Raw genomic sequence first — 18,026 nt, forward strand, 5'->3', positions numbered from 1 at the left:
CGGTTGGTTTGTTCGGGGTTGGCCAGGTGCGCTCCTCTCAGCTCTTTCTACCTAGCTTCTTTAACCGGTTTCCACCTGGATGCTATGTCAAAGCCTCCTACACTGCTTCCTAGACGTTCCCTCTCTCACGAGCCACCTTCAACAAGTGGACCGCTCGCTTTTCTGGATGAAAGCTCCTTGTCAGCTCCGGTGTAGTGCTTTGTTACCCACGTCGTGCATACTCTGGAAGTATCTTGGTGATGTCAATTGCCTCTATTCTCTCATCTTCGCCACCAATTTCTCCCTCCCTTCTGTTCCTCCATTACCTCTTGCTGTCAGATTTTACCAGTTGGCAAGCATCTGCCCAACACCGAGCTTCTCATGGTTGCTCACTGTCATCTTCACGGTGGATGGCTTTTCGTGGCTTCGGTTCTCGATTTACAGTTTCTGTGGGCTTTTGGTCAAAGTGAGTATCTTTCAGAGGCTACTGACATCCTCTCTCCACTTAGCTTGCCAGGTCACTTTTTACTCTTTTTAGAAAGGGTTTTTTTACCTTGGCCTTCAGTTTTTTCCGTTTGGTCATGTGCCTAGGTGTATCCAAATTTTCATTTTTCCGTTTGATGCTTACGGGCTTGCGATGTATATAGTGATGTACTTGCTTTCAAAATAGGCACCATTTGCGGAGATTTTCAAGCAATAGAATCAGCCTCCTTTCGGAGTGAGAGAGAGAATCCGAGAGAGAGAAATGAAATGTTATATTAACGTCTTCAAAAGGCCAAAGTGACCTATGAGACGAGAAAGTTACAATGTGGTGGATCTGATACAAAGTCAGAGTAACAAGATGACAAAATGTGAGAGAGAGAGATAGATAGATAGATAGTTAGTTCTATTATCGTCCTGGGAGGTCAAATATGACCTATGGGACCAAATGAACATGTCACGTGGTGTGAGTGGAGTTCATAAGTGACTCTCGATGCTCAAAAATGGCTGAAATGAGCGTCGCAATAGAGAGTCCACATCGTGGTTGGGAGAGGAAGGTATGTAGGGAGAGCTCATGGCTGAATATATGGGGAAAAGAGGATCTAATGTGGTCAAAAGCTGAGCACTCAAGTAGTGTGTGGTACTCACTCTCTCGCACTTGACGAGGGCATAAGGTGCAAAGTCGATGACACTCCTCGCCAGTGCCCCAACGTCCTGTCTCGCAGCGTAGAGAATGGGAGCTAAGACGAATGGAGGCAATGGTGCGGATCGCACTCAACGGGATGGGCTCAAGGATATAGGAATGGGTTCGGTTACCTCGTTCCGAGAAGAAGAGAGATTTGTAGTTTGGGGCAACGTGTGTGGTGTAATGGCTGAAGCGAGAACCTCCGGATTTCTCCCAAGCCATGATACATTGGCGTTGTAAGAAGGCCTCATTAACTTGGGAGTCGATCGACGCATCCTTGACCAAGTGACATGCATCCCATCTTCCAAACCATTTCTTGATATCAAGCATCCACCCCGAACTTAGTATTTTGCTCTTGCATGTCTTTTGAACCTTTTGACTTGCTTCATATGCGATTCTAGGAAGTCGATGCAAAGGGCTACGTTGTGTCTTACGCATGTACTCCACAACCCTTTCCATGCCCAAGACCTCAATGGGAAGCGATCCGGACTCAAGAAGTAAGAGCATGTAGGGTGTTTGTGTCTTGACTTGGAGAAAGTTGGTGAGAAAACGCTTTTGGACATTCTCAAACTCTTTCCAAGTAGACTTCCCGATGCTTCCACCCCACACCTCCACTCCATAAAGAAGCACCGGTGTCACCAATGTGTCAAAGAGGTACTTTTTGAGAGCCCAACACTTGATCTCTCCTACATTGCACATGTTCTCAAATGCATAATAAGCCCTCTTTCCGGCTTCCAAGCGACGCATTGCACAATCCTTCCATTTATGATTGGATGGAACCTCAAGGCCAAGGTACTTGAAGTGATCTACCACTTCAAGTTTCTCATTGTTGTATACAATGCATGGATTTTCATCATTGAGGGTCTTTACAAGCATAACCTTGGTTTTGGATCCATTCACGATCAGTCCGCTATGTAGGCAAAAGCGTTCCAAGACACTCATAAGCTTTTGTGCATCTTCTAAGGTATGTGCCAAGAGCACTACATCATCGGCATAAAGCAAAAGCATGATCATCGCATTTCCAATCTTAACCTCTTCTATGCCTTCTTGCTGCATAAAATCAAGAACCATGTATTCCAATTCATCAATGAGTAGCCCAAAGAGGGTTGGGGAAAGTGGGCATCCTTGTTTGACACCAATAGTGCTTGCAAAAAATTCTGAAATTCCATCTCCCATACGTAATCGACATATCACTTTTTGGTAGATGCGAAAGACTGCATGCATAAATTCTCTCGGCACTTGAAGGCTTTGCATACGTCTCCAAAGATTTCCTCGCGGTACCATGTCAAAAGCTTTCTTGAAATCCACAAAGCAACAATACAACTTTTTTCCTTTCAATCGAGACACTTCCATAAGAACTCGAAGAGTGACAAGGTGATCAATAGTGCTATGATGCTTTCGGAAACCTGCTTGGCCAAGCGCACGTTTGCCATTCTTTTCAGCCCATTCACTTATCTTCATCTCCATGATACATCCAAATAACTTTGCCATCAAAGAACCAACCATTATAGTGCGATAGTTGTTCACATTGTTTACATCTCCTCCTTTGTGCAAAGGTTTGATCCAATTTGCACTCCAATCATGAGGCATGCCATACTGAAGTGCAAGGTTACACATATCGCATATCCAATATCGTGTTTTCTTGCTTGTCCATTTAATCATTTCAGCCTTGACACCTTGAAGGTCACCTGCCTTGCGAGTAGCAAGTTTCTCAAGCGCGCGGCATACATCTTCAATGGTAAAGAAGGGAGACATAAATGGAAGGGAGCTACAACCCTCCATCTTATCAACATTGGGTTGCTCATAGAGGTTCTTACAATGCATATACATATCCTCAAGAGTCAAGTCACCAAAGCTCTCAACGCGCTTGCCTTTTAGATTTTGCCAAAACTTGCCACATGCATGTGCTTTCTCTTGTGCTAAAAGAAGTTGTTTTTCGACTTCCCACCTTCTCCTCTTCTTTTGAACAAGTGCTTTGTATGTGTGTGAACATTCCAAGTAAACTTCCTTGTCTTTGATTGCATCTAATCTTAGCAAGTGTTTTCGGGCTTGACTACATTCCATGTCAAACCATTTCTTCTTGGTGCTACCCTTCTTAGACCTTTTGCAAGACATGTGTTTCGCCGAAAAGCATTCCTTCGCACAAGAGAAAATTACTTCTTTGAAAACTTTCCACTTGCATTCTAATGTTGGGCTCCCTTGATGCTCTATCATGCTTAACATTTGGTCCACCATATCAGCATATATAAGTGCTCGTTTGAAGTCTAGAAGTAGGTACAAATGATTCACATCATGATTGGAAGCTACATGCTCGGGCCATTTACCACACTTGAGGTCAATACATAACATCCTATGATCCGATTCCGGATTCCATTCACCAAGTGTAAAGCTTTGTATGCATTCTAGAGTGGCTTCTGAGAACAACATATAGTCAATCACGCTAGCACCATTGTGCTTTCTACATGTAAAGTCATTGGTGCCTTGCCATAGAGATACACCATTTGCAATGAGCATTCCGGTACTATTGCACATATGTAGAAGTGACTTTCCATAGTGATCCACTTCTTTTGCATCATTAGAACTTCGATTATACATGTATGAGTCATCCGCTCTTCTTGATACATGCGGCATGTCGACTTGTTGTGTGTCGTGTTGTAACATATTTGTGCGAGCATTCATGTTTCCAAAAACAATGACTTCACCTTGATCCTTGTAATGAGCAATGTTTTCCTCTAGTTCAACAAAGGGCTGATCTCTATCCATATTCAAGCGAGCATAAAAGTTGGAGTCATAGTGAGGAATGTAGCAGCCGGCCACAAACATGACTTGACCATTTGGTGGGCTGATTTTCAGCCATAAGTAGCGTTTATACTTATCTTCTTTGACAATGGAAACATATTTCAAACCCTTTTTGGTCATACATGCTACGCCTCCTTGGCCTCTTCGTTGCTTTGCATTTTTGGCCCACATCAAAGAATGTACATCGTATTTGTCAAATCCAACAATTCGTTGCGCATCATGCTCCCATGTTTCGACAAGAAGTATCACATCGGAGTCATTGGTAAGCTCATCAATGCCAATTCCCGCATTCCATGGATACCCGTTACAATTCCAAAAGCTTATTCGCAAGCGTGAGTTGGTCTCATAGATCATGTGTCCCTATTTGTTGGGTGGACTTGCATCCTCCTCAAGTGCCTTTTCTTCTTGAGATGATACCTTAACCTTCTTGCTTCTTTCCTCGTATGCTTTGCGACGTACATTTTGTTGCATAAGAGTGCGATCCTCATATACATTACAACCCGTTCCTTTGAGGTAGATCCAACCATTGTCAAGGATGATCTTTCTCTTTACCTCATCAGCCATGGTACATACAATAGGTCTTTCTCCCGAGCGAGGGACTCCTTGTTTTCCAACTCGATGTGCACCATAAGCCATGATTCATGACATGCCAAAGTGTGTAGCAAAAAACTCTTCAATAGCAACCGCAAGAGATTGGGGTGTTTCCATGCTTTCCTCCTTGATTCCACGAATGACGATGTTCTTTGAGCGTTTTTGTCGTTCTTGCAATTCTTGAGTGTCCACATTCTCTACATTCTTTGCTTGGACAACGGCTTGCGTGATAGGAGATGTAGAAACCACATTATCCTTACATATATCAGCCCATGATTTGGATGCATTTCTCATCTCACATACATCATGTTGTATTGTATCTATCGTTTCCTCTTTCAATACATGATCACTCTCAACTTTGCTCAAGCGCTCTTTCACTACATTCATGTCCACAAGAGAGCGTTTACATTCTTGAACTTCATTCTCAAGATGCATCAAGCGTGTTGTTTGCATTTCAAGAACCTTCTTGAGGTGCTCATTCTCCACAACGAGAACTCTTAAAGTACCATTCTCCATTGCAAGTGCGCGCAACTCTTCACCTTGCTTGTTGACGGTTTCTTGTAACGAGATCAAGTAAGCCATGATCATTGCTTCCGTTGTTGTAGACGATGTGGTTGGATTAGCATCCAAATTCCTTGGAGATTTTGCATCATTCTCCATGGCGAGTGTGGCTTTTCCACCCTTGCGAGTTTTGTCTGACATTGCCTTCAAGTCGGCAACAAAAACGCAAAGTTTTGACAGTTTTTTCAGTTCTGAGATGCTGTTACAGCAAAGCCTTCCATTACACAGAAAAATTCTGTCTTTACATCAATGCGTAGAGGGCTTCGTGCTCTTCGATTGAGGCTATAGATCACCTAAATCGGAGTTCGGATGAGCAAGTTATGGTCAAAAGAGTGAACTGCTGTCTACTAGGTCAAAAAACGGCTGTGTGTGTGTGTGTGAGAAATGAAATGAAATGAAATGTTATATTAACGTCTTCAAAAGGCCAAAATGACCTATGAGACCAATCAGTTACAAAATAGTGAATCTAATACCATGTCTGGGTACAAAAGAACTAGAAAAGAACTAGAAGTGGAACAAAATACTACTACTACTACTACAATCTAAAACTACGTGGGTGTAGCAGCTGATACAATAGGTACCCGGTAAACTGGATGTAACAGTGTGTGAAACAAAGATGGAAGAAATGGTGAGGATCCATCCTCATCTGCACTCTGGATGTCGAGAGAGTATGGCTCGAATCTTCTGTTGTAGTCTCCGTCGATGCTGTGTAGCTCCTCTCCTCAGTCGCGGTCGTCTGTATCTCTGTAGCTCCAATGCTCGGTCGATGAGAGTGCCAGTAGTGGTCGAATGAGTGTGGGACGAGCTCTGCAGTGGTGGCTGCTCCTCTGGCTGTCCCATATCTAGTGAAAAGAAATCTGTAATGTGTCTCTGGGACTGCCTCTCTCTAGCTCTCCCCAGTAAAGTGTCTCTATACCTGTGTAACTCAAGTAGATATAGTCCAAGACATCTCTGATCCTCATAACTCATGACCCTAGATAGAGGACCAAAACCCTCTCTGAATAAGCAGTGGAAACGCCCCCGTATCTCATAGAACACTGTGCAATGACATATGTAGTGCAACTCTGTCTCTGGCTCTCTTTGGCATAATCGGCATATCCTGCTGTCTGCTGGTATCCCTCTGAATCTACCGGTCTCAATCTCGAGCTGATGTGAGGATGTGCGTATCTGACCAATGGCACAACGCAAACCATGAGACATATGTGTGTCCATGTAGCTGGGTCGAATCACAAACCCATCTCCTGTGAGGTGGAGAAGATGCTCTCTATAGAAAGCCATCTTCGTGCTCAACTCCTGAGGCGGCTCTATCCATGTCCTCCTGGTGTCGAGCTGGATCAGGTCCTGACGAATGAGTCTAGTGATCTCCACCCGTGTAAGAGACAGCGAGGGTGCCTGAAGAGAATACTGGAAAGGGGGCAACCTGTCCATGGTGAAGCCATGTGTCTGAAACCATGAAGTCATCTGTGCATACCAGCATGAAGTGTCCCCCTGTAGAGCTAACTGTCTGGAAGACTCAAGGGCCAATCTAGCATATCTGTCTCTAGTAGTATCCCATAAGAGAGAGAGAGAGAGAGAGAGAGAGAGAGAGAGAGAGAGAGAGAGAGAGAGAGAGAGAGAGAGAGAGATGAAATGAAATGAAATGTTATATTAACATCTTCAAAAGGCCATAGTGACCTATGAGACCAGAAAGTTACAAGGTGGTGGATCTGATACAAAGTCAGAGTAACAAAATAACAACAGTACAAAACAAAGATATATACTATGGGATCCTAGATTGGTCGATGTGAACTAAGCAAAAAGGGGCGGCTTGCTGGGATAACTGAATCACAAGAGATCTAGCATCGGTCGTTGGCGGATCTCATCAATCTCCTCCATGGTTAGTAGTCTGACCGGGCGTCGTGCATGCCTGGCCAGCGTGCTCCGAATCTTCTGATGTAGCCTCCGTCGATGCTGTGTAGTCCTCCGCAGTCGTGGGCGCCTGGATTTCCCCAGTTTAATCGCTCGGTTGATCAGTGTGCCTCTGGTGTGAGACGAGGGGGAGCTCTGCTGTGGGAGTGGCTCTTGCGGCTGTCCCGTGTCTGCTCTGAAGAAGTCTGTGATCCCTCTTTGAGACTGGCTAGCCTCGCCATTCATCAAGCTATCTCTGAGAGAGAGAGAGATGTGCAAAGAGAGAGAGAGAGAGAGAGAGAGAGAGAGAGAGAGAGAGAGAGAGAGAGAGAGAGAGAGAGAGAAATGAAATGAAATGTTATATTAACGTCTTCAAAAGGCCAAAGTGACCTATGAGACTAGAAAGTTACAATGCGGTGTATCTAATACAAAGTCAGATTAACAAAATAAATTAATCTAGGATAACAAAATATAAATACTGCGGAAACCTAAACTAAGTTGACAAGTGTGAAAGGTGAAAGGCGTGAAATGTGTGAACTAAGCAGTACAATGTGTATACAATATGGGAGGGAAGTGGAGATCCATCTTCATAGAGATCCATCTTCATCTGCACTCTGGACGACGAAAAAGTATGGCTCGAATCCTTTGCTGAAGCCTCCTTCGGAACTATGTAGCTCCTCTTCTCCATCGGGATCTTCTAGATCTTCCTAGTTCCAATGCTCGGTCTATGAATGCCAGTAGTGCGGGCAGACCTCTCCACTGTTGGCTGCTCCTCTGTCTGTTCTTCTGGGTGTACAATATCTAGTGTAAAGAAATCTGTGATTTGTCTCTGGGGTTGTCTCTCTTTAGCTCTCCTCAGTAAAGTTTCTCTATGCCTGTGTAACTCAAGTAGATATAGCCCAAGACATCTTTGGTCCTCATAACTCATGACCCTAGATAGAGGCCCAAAACCTTCTCTGAATAGACAATGAAAACGGCCTCGTATCTCATAGTACACTGTGCAATGACATATGTAATGTACCTCCGTCTTTGGCTCTAGATGGCATAAGCGGCATATCCTGCTATCTGTTGGTGTCCCTCTGAATCTGCCAGTCTCAATCTCAAGCTGATGTGAGGACGTGCGTATCTGGCCAATGGCACAACGCAAACCATGAGAAAGATGCGTGTCCATATAGCTAGGTCGAATCACAAACCCATCCCACGTGAGGTGGAGAAGATGTTCTCTATAGAAAGCCATCTTTGTGCCCAACTCCTGTATCGGCTCTATCCATGTCCTCCTCGTGCCTCGTGTTCAGCTGGATCAGATCCTGACGAATGAGTCTATTAATCTCTACCCGCGTCAGAGACCTCAAGGGTGCTTGTAGAGAGTATTGAAAAGGAGGCAACCTGTCCATGGTGAAACCATGTGTCTGAAACCATGATGCCATCTGTGCATACCAGCATGATGTATCCCCATTAAGAGCTAATTTTCTGGAGGACTCTAGAGCCACCCTGGCATATCTGTCTCTGGTAGTATCCCACAGACTGTGTACAAAGGAGACTGATCTAGTAAGCGCCTCAATCTCCATAGGGGGGGCAGCTAATTCCGCTCGAATGATATCATGCGGTACGGAAGCCTTGGCTCTAATTAGCCGAGAGATCATAGATACCAGGGGCTTCTCCATACGCCTCCCACCATCCTGGCCTACAGAAGCTCCCCAAACCTGCACCCCATGTAACATAGTAGAGGCGACCAAAGTATCAAAGAGCCATAACTTTGTCCTAGGTTCCTGGAAGTGAACCTGCGAACACATCCTCTCCATTCCTCCCAGAGCCGCACCAGCTCTAGTTAGTCTAGTCTCTGCTGCTCTTCTCAAAGAAAATCTCGGCCCAGTAAAGACTACCCCCAGGTAAGTGTATGCATCTGTATACTCCACAATCTCCTGACCATATTTGAAAGTAGGTATTGATCTCTTGACCCATTGCGGCGTGGTGTTAAACACCATAACCTTGGTTTTACCTAGGTTTACACACAATCCACTATCCTCTGCAAGACTGCGTAGTGCATCCAAATGTCGTTACATACCTTCTGGTGAGTCAGATATCAGCACAATATCATCAGCATATAGCAACAATGGGATCCACGTCCCTACCAATTGGGCGCCCTTGTCACCCTCTCTGTCAATGTAATCAGATACCTCATCAACATACATACCAAATAGAGTAGGAGACAATGGGCAGCCCTGTTTTACTCCAATAGTAGAGTGAACTAAATCAGATGCCCCTTCCGGAGTGCGTACCCGTCCCATCACTGATCTGTACAGAGCCATAATCCCCCAAATTACCTCTATGGGCACCCCCATCTCCTGTAGTCTGCGCATCAATCAAGCTCTTGGTACCATGTCAAATGCTTTGCGAAAATCCACAAAGCTGCAATAGATCCGTCTCCCATGTGCTCTGCCCTCCTCAATGATGGCCCTAAGTGTCAGAATATGATCAAGAGTGGAGAAACCCCTCCTGAAGCCAGCCTAATCGTTTGCTCGTACCCCCTCGCCCTTTGCCCAATTACTCCAGTGTTGCTCTAGAATAGATGCATACAACCGTGCCAATGTGTGTCCAACCATAATAGTGCAGTAGTTCCCAGGCTCTGTAGGGTCACCCGCCTTGAAGATGGGCACAATGTTAGACAACCTCCAAGTCTCAGGTAATCCCTCACATGGCATGATTGAACAACACTGCGAGAACCTCCATCAGCATATCCCTGGCATGTATAAAGTGCTCCGCTACTAGACCGTCATGATCATATGCCTTCCCGGTCCTCATCCTGTCGATGGCCCTTTGTACCATCTCAGGTGTAAAGAAAGTGCTCGTAGCTGGGCAAGGCTTGGTAGGGTCTGTAAGGGGTTCCTGTCCAGGAACCGTATATAATGATGTCGCATATTGGCCCCACACATCAGGTGAAGTAATCACTGGGGGAGGGGAGTGCTCATGGAAGAGTCGCCATGCCTCTCCCGAGTCCCTACTCAAGAACATCTGATATAAGTTTCGCTCCATCTGAGCTAGGTAAGCTCGCTTCTTCTGTCGCACAAGGCATCGGAAAGCAATCCGAGACTGTCTGTAAGTGATGACTCCTAAAAGAAGATTCCTTGAAGCTGGGCTCTCATCTCTCTGCATTCCTCATCATACCAACTATTCTGGGGCATGCTCCCAGAATGTCGTCTCTTGCCCGGCTGAGTGTGTGGGTATGCCACTGATGCAACCCCATGCAGTGTCTCAGTCAGTAGAGTGGTGTACTCCTCCACTGAGAGGCCTGTACCATTTGTGCCAGATGTGCCTTCCAATAGACGGTCCCAGATCTCCTCTGTATAAACAAAATCAGTCTCTGGTGTAAATGTATAGCGGGTGTGCAACCTGCCTCCTGATGTCTGGGTTATACTATACTGAAATTTAACAGACATTGTCAAGAGAGCATGATCTACTGCTATGCCCACTGGCTTGGTTCCCACTGTGAAATCCTGAATGCAGGGGACAAAGCTCGGTTGTGTCATAACATAATCCACTGTACTGGCCCCATGTTTGTGTGGAAAGCATGTGAAACCGGCTGCTCCAGGATATCGTTGTAAGCCATTAAGTATGGCTAATCCATGTGTAGTCGTCATTTCCATGAGGTATCTCCCATACTCTGTCTCCTCTCTGTCATCTGAGCATCTGTCAAGTCCCAACTCACCCACATCCAGCTCTCTAAGCATCTCATCTAAAGTGTCGTAGAAGACTGTCTGCGAGTTGCCCGTTCGGGCATTGAAGTCCCCTAGGAGAATGATATCACCATCCCTAGAAAAATCCCATATGTCATCATTTAGTATAGAGAAAGGCGACTGCCCTCTGGATGCAGCATACACTGATGTACCGGGAGGAAAGTACCATATGGCAATATATAGGAATCGACCTGTGTCAGCTCTCAGTCTCACCCACATATATCTAGCATGATCATCTCTTCGTACAATATGTAGTAATGGTTGTAGTTCCTCTTTGAATAGCACTGCTACTTCTCCTGAACCTCTACTCCCATGTTCAGATCTCGCATTTGTCCTGTGAGCTGTCTCCCATCTGTATCCCAACACATGTGGCATCACCTGTCCAGGGACCTGATGAGTCTCTGAGAAGAATACAATATCCTTGTCTTTGAAACTGTTCTCAAATGCACCCACGTCCAACCTCATAGACCCATTACAATTCCAGGTAGCCATCTTCAATGTGGTCCCATAGGTCAGCAAGCTCCTGTTTAAGGGCTGAGACTTCATTTTTAAGTGTCCGTATCTCGCCGTTTGGGTTCTCCTGTTTGAGGGCTGAGACTTCTTCTTTGAGTGTCTGTATTTCTGCGTTAAGGCTCTCTTTCTCCTTCTTCCATTGTGCGCCTTCATTGAAGACCATATGAAGGAGATTGGCCTTCTCCTTCCACCATCCTTCCATCTCTGTTTTCCACTCCTTCATTTCCCTCTCCATCTGCGCCATCCGCTTGTTCGTGAGCATGAAGGTTGCCTTTGCTCGTGACTTGCAAGCAGGTGAGACATTGACGGCTTTCGTGTCCTGTGCAGGGTCCTTTGCATCTCCTGTACTTGCTGCATGGTGGAGAGCCAATCCTTCCTCGACCTCCTCTCCAGTATCTTCACCTGGAAACCTCACACTTGGTGTTGCTTGACTAATTTCATGATCAATGGTCGATCCTTCTGGAAATGGAAACCCAAGAGAATTTCCTAGCCTACTTAAGACCTCTGGATCATCCATATACCTCAAATCTTGTAGCAGGTCCCTCTCTTTCCATCTCCTCTACAATGACCCTCAGACTTGGACTTCTTTGTACTTGTTCCCACTGTGCTTCTACCAGCTCTGTCTGGCCTGAAGTTCTCAGATTCTGCATGATAGCGTCGCCTGAAACGAAACCGGAAGCTGCTCCCGGTAGCGATGTATGCTGGCTGGCTTCCAACGTGGGGGTAGAGCAGGTGGCGCTGCAGGTGCTGAAGTCCTCATGCTGCAGGTGCTGAAGCAGGTCGCGCTGCAGGGCTGAAGCACCTCACGCTGAAGCAGGTCGTTGAAGCACCTCACGCTGAAGCAGAGAGAGAGAAAGAAAGAAAGAAAGAAAGAAAGATTTTTAACGTCTATGTCAGGCCGAAATCGGCCTATGAGACAAATCAAATGTACATGGTGTGTATGTCATCGGTCTATCGGAAAGACAAATGAAACAAAACTGATACAAAACTGAGAGAGAGAGAGAGAGAGAGAGAGAGAGAGAGAGAGAGAGAGAGAGAGAGAGAGAGAGAGAGAGAGAGAGAGAGAGAGAAATGAGAGAGAGAGAGAGAGAGTTGTGCAGGTATGGCAAGAATTCTGGATAACTGGAGACAACAATGGTCGGGGTTCCAGTCCTCCATCAGACCCTGAATGGCCTCTTGATCATCAGCTCTTTCTAGACTGTGCAAAGGATACCATTAAACTGCTCCGCAATTTCACCAGTTTGGCCTTATGGGTAGGAGGGAATGAGCAGCATCCTGCAGATGATCTCAATGAGGGATTAAAGGACTTCTTGCAGCTCCATCCTTATTTCAAGATCCCAGCATTATCAGAAAATGTAGAGCTGCATAAGAGTGCCTCAGATCCAAGCAGTTACTTAGATGGGGAGCGTGTTTACATCCAAGGGTCATTGTGGGAGGGTTTTGCAAAAGGCAATGGGGACTTCAGTGATGGGCCATATGGTATTCAAAACCCAGAGGATTTTTTCAAAGATAGCTTTTATGCATATGGCTTCAACCCAGAGGTAGGTTCTGTTGGTTTGCCTGTGGCTGCAACCATGAAAGCCACCTTGCCCCCCAACGCATGGCAAATCCCGGACTTTATAGAGGAGGATAATGGGTATTTGGCCGAAGTTCCGAATCCTACATGGCAATATCATAAATACATAGCGTATTCTGACCCTGGGAAGGTGCATGATCAGATTGTATCTTATGGTGAACCAAGAGATTTGGACGATTTCTGTGAAAAGGTGCTGAAAGGATGGCTATTTTCTTGGTAAAACAGTAGTTTGAGGTGCATTCCTTCTTCTGATTGAGTTAGTTTCATGATGCCAGGCTCAGTTAGTGAACTACGTTCAGTACCGTGCTCTCATGGAAGGTTGGACTTCCCGTATGTGGACGAAGTATACAGGAGTCCTTATTTGGAAGAATCAGAATCCATGGACTGGTTTGCGAGGCCAATTTTATGATCACTTGCATGATCAAACAGGTGGTTTTTTTGGAGTACGTTCAGCATGTGAACCAATTCATGTTCAACTAAATCTGGACACATATTATGTGGAGGCAAGTATAAGTATATCTTTTGAGAGGGTGATTGGCATTTCTTTCCTAAAGTTCGCTTGAGTGTGGATAACCATGTATGTGAAAACAGGAAGAATGCAGTGAATTTGCGTTTATGCTTTCAAAATGTGGGCAATACCATGCATTGATAGCTGGATGGATTTGTGAGCATAGGTGTCCATGCAATCTAATAAGAGAAAGGAAATAATCAAGTGTACATCCACATTGAACAAGTGATAATTCACAACGCCTGCCTAGTGGAAGAAGTTAAAGCTATCTCAAATCCCATCATCTATTTTTTGAAGTTCAATGTTTAAAACATGGGATAGGTATCTTATATTGTTAATTTTTTTTTTGGTTCACCTCAATCTTTATTATGAAGTGTAATTTCATGAAAAAATTTTACACCTGCAAGGCTAGAGAGAGGACAAAAATGTTAACTTTTAAAGGTTGTGTAGTCTTATTGATGAACTTATGTTTCTCTATCAATAGTGAAATTTCTTGAAATAGCATTGAAATTTAAGAGTTTTAGTTAAGCCAAAAAGGCGAAGCAACACCATGGTCTTTTCCCTCTGGGCAGGCAAAAATTAGGAAAATGATTATTCTAAAAGCTTGAACTGTTGTGTGCAGATAGTGAACACTACATCTGGTTCCCTCGAGGATGTAAGTGTTGAAGCAACTGTTTGGGGATTGGATGGCTTTTTGCTTTATCATCGAACTGAGCATAGCATCACAGTATCGGTCAAGAAGACATTGCCCGTGTTTGAGATGTCTTATCCAAGTTCAAAGGAGGCTCAGCCAGTTTACTTCCTCCTCCTCAAGCTGTTCAGCAGCTCTGGCCAGACCCTCCTTTCAAGGAACTTTTACTGGCTTCATCTTCCAGGGGGAAGCTACAACACGTTAGAAGCTTTCAGGTCTCAAAAGGTTCCATTAAGGTTGGGTATGAAAAGCACATTGACAGGGAACAAATGCCAGCTGCAGGTGGCAGTGGAAAATGCATCTAAACAGATTTCACAGAAAGCCCAACACACCAGTACGTCCTCATGCTTGTGGTCTAGGATTTGCCCTTGCTTCACATCAAAGGGGTCAAAGCTATTCCCAGAACAAGATTTGAATAGGGATCAGAAACCCAAAGTTGCATTCTGGCTACACTTGTCAGTTGTCCATATGAATGAGGCTGGTCATGAGACACGCATTCTGCCTGTAAGCTATTCACAGAACTACTTCTCACTGGTACCTGGAGAAAGGATGGAGATTTCAGTATCATTTGAAGTTCCAGATGGTGTCAAGGGTCCCTTCCTCAAGGTCTCCGGCTGGAATGTCCACGAATCTAACCTTTCTCTGTCGCTATCATAATATGGTAACACCAGTTGGTTCTGTCACTTTGTGGGAATTAAAGAAAACAAAACAGGATTCACTTCTTGTATATGGTCCCCAGAAACTTTGTTTGTAAAATAAAGTGGGCTTGGCTTCTTGTATATTTTTCCTCAAAAAACTCTGTTTATAAAAGCTGACATTCAGAAGGTTCACTTCTTGATTTTAAATAGTGAAATTCTCCCTTAGTAGAATGATGATAAGTCTTTCCTCACTGGAAGTTATGGCTGCATCATTAGATGTTTTGACAGATCAGCACCCAGAAATAGCAGCCCAAGCTCCAATGGTAGAACAACACATCAACACAACGTGCAAACTACCCCTGCAGGACTGTCAGCCTCCCTCGTGGCACCTCATGATTCCCTCTCCCCGACTCTCGACAGCCGGCAATGCCTTCTCCCCCATGGCTCCTAGGGTCCACCGGTTGCCAAGTTGTCACATGGATTACATGAAATGGCCACCGAGAGATCATTCGCTGCTTTCAAGTGAGGGGCATATCCCATCAGCAGGCTCTTGCCCACTCAGGTTGGCTGGCAAGAGCCTGCTGATGGGATAGTTGGGCAAGGGCAATATATCAGGCAAGTGCCATGCATAGGCTTACCACAAAAAGTCATTATCTTGACTGTATGTTGATGGGATTTCTTGTGCCTGACCAGGACTCATTGAAGCTCATCTAGAAAGCTTTTTTAAAAATATTTAATCTATTCAATAACTAAAATTAAAGAGATGTTTATCCCATTCTATGTAAGACTCAAAGAAGATAAAGTCGAAGCAAATGCGGGTTGTTGTATACTTTGTGTTGTGCATACGGTACACCTGCAAGGAGCAACTATTGACCAGTCTTCAAAGTCAAATACATGGTCATAGATTAATTCTAGTACCCACCATGCTTGTACATGGACATTCTCGCGAAATAGATCTTTTCTTGTCACCTTTATTAGCTCTCTTTTAATATAGGAATACATGTCTTTTATATGCCTGCTAGTAAGAGTGATATACTTACCTAGCAGCATGAGGATCAACATGTGACCCATCTGGAACTATTTTTTATGAGTCTTATATAAAGCTGTTAGAAAGGGTAGAGGGAGCCCATTTTGGCACTAGTATAAAGTTAGTGGCTTGTTGACAATAGTGCAGGCCTTTCTTCAAACATCACAAAGTCCTCCCCCCTGTAATCTAGTATTTGCATGCTTGCAAAGGAATATCAAACAATTAAAGACATGGATTTTAGGAACTTCATCTGCACCAATGATAAATAATGAGTTTTTTAATCTCCTTGTTGATCCTAGTGGCCATACTGAATGAGTTTTTGATAGATAAGTGTCATGCAGTATGATTGAAACATTTCCATGATATACCAAATGCCTATCAATAACATTCATCAAGGTAAAACATAGTTTTCACAAAGCCTCTTGTTTTATGCTGATTTAGCACATTCCCAACAATTATACAAGATGAAGGTATTTCACACACTCCCTTGATATAGGAACTATGTGCTTAAAGACATCATTGTAGCCTTTACTATATGAGGTACAAAAGCATGGTTGTTTCGACACACAAAATGCATCTTTTTAATTTTAAACCAAAACTTTAGTAGGTGGATCAAGATTCCATGCAAAGAAGCAAATTTTCCATGCTTGAGAAATAGGTATATCAATCCAGAAAAGAAAAGTGGGAAGAAACGTTTTGCCGGAGATAATTCTTGGCTTTAGATAGCTGCATCTAGTTGTATCCTTCAACACCTGCAAACAAGCTTAGCATATAAGAGTAACTTAGCACTAGGGATGTTGCTCTGATTTATGCTATGTGCAAAGGTTTGAATATGTTACCATTCATAGTATTTACGTATGTGAACACACTAAAGACTGTTGGGCCATTTCTTTCCCTCTTTATGACTTTTTTTCCCCCTCGTCTTGTATACCTGCCCATTACTCTAGGACAAGCCTTATCCTTGTGTTCATATTTTCCATCTTCATGTGCATTATTGCAGTTAGATTGGTATCAGAGCAGGCTTCAACATCTAGGGTAGCATTGCTAGCAACCTAAAACTCGCATTCTTCAAGTGAGGTGATTTTTGTTGAGCATTCACAGAGCGACATGACTTTCGAGCAAGACCTTTTATCTTGGGGCTGTCAAAATTTTGATTCGAGCTCATTTCAACCTCCGTTCACCATGGTTACTGTTGCACATGCAATTTTGTCCTTTTGTCTAGGCTTTTCGACAATGCAAATTTCTACAAAATAGAGACTTTGCAGTCTATTGCAAATTGTACTACATAACACGTTTGCTTTTCTTGTCGATAAAGACAATCCTCGCATCAGGTGTAATCATCAATCATGCTTGAAAATCATGATGTTTTTTGCATGTTCTCTGCTGAGGACAAAGAGGACGGGAACAACTACCCACTGCGGGCATACATGATCCAAAATGCAACATTCTAAGTTTCCAAAGGATGGTTTTGTGCAGGCTACTTCCAAATTGCAATTTGTACATATTGATGATTGGGGTCTAATGCAAACTCATTCTTTTGAGAATCATTTGTACTTTATGACTTTCATTGGTGATTCGTCCCAACATGCATGGGTGTATGTGCTTAAAATAAATTCTACAATATTTATGTGCTTCAAGAATTTGTGCTTATGGTAGAAAATATGTCTGGTTGTAGTGTGGGCACCCTCCATTCTAAGAGAGGGAAGGAGTATATGTTTAAAGACTTCAATGCATTTCTTGCTAGGCATGTGACAAAACATGTTATAAATTGGCGTTGTCACGTCATTTATGGAGATGGCATGATGTATGGTCAAAAGCCAAGCTTAGTCACATGCATTTTGGCTTGAGGAAGTCATGTGTGTTGCCTAAATAGGTGTCCCACTAAAGAGTTTTGGTCTATCGCTCCCTATTAGGCTTGGCATGTTAAGAAGCCATCCATTGGTCATTTGTATGTATTTGGTTGCTTGGCTTATACTTTAATGCTTGAACTATAGCATAGAAAATTGGATGATAAGGTTGCAAAATATATTTTTGTTGGTTACAATTTAGACAGAAAAGGTTACAACATTTTGCAAATGAAGCTTTAATTAGTCCAAATGTTGGATTTGTAGAAGATGCCCTTCATCCGCTTTAGCATGTAGCAAGGAGACAGATATTAGGTCACAAAATGTATATGATACATTTTGCCCCTATTCAGTGGTGGGAGTACAAATATAAATCCTAATCAATCACATGTGCACCCTATGCAGGTTTCAAATGACATTACATATTAGCCATTTTTTGATGCAAATGTACAAGATGTAATTCATGAGGATAAGGCCAACAATGAGCATGCTAGAGGTATGCCCAAATGGTAG

General features: G+C 43.8%; 1 protein-coding gene across 1 annotated transcript in view; it reads left to right on the forward strand.

The window, feature by feature from the left end:
* Positions 1-14,834, forward strand: part of LOC147464896 (glycoside hydrolase family 2 protein) — a 144,252-nt gene extending 129,418 nt beyond the window's left edge. Inside the window, exons 9-11 of the mRNA XM_086517023.1 lie at positions 12,330-12,995; positions 13,081-13,312; positions 13,940-14,834. Of these exons, the coding sequence (XP_086373149.1) occupies positions 12,330-12,995; positions 13,081-13,312; positions 13,940-14,661 (1,620 nt within the window). The 3' untranslated portion in view covers positions 14,662-14,834. The remainder of the gene's footprint in view (positions 1-12,329; positions 12,996-13,080; positions 13,313-13,939) is intronic.
* Positions 14,835-18,026: the final 3,192 nt, after the last annotated feature.

This window comes from Adiantum capillus-veneris, chromosome 1 (genome assembly GCF_014529385.1).
Source record: "Adiantum capillus-veneris isolate H3 chromosome 1, ASM1452938v2, whole genome shotgun sequence".
Lineage (NCBI taxonomy): Eukaryota > Viridiplantae > Streptophyta > Polypodiopsida > Polypodiales > Pteridaceae > Adiantum > Adiantum capillus-veneris.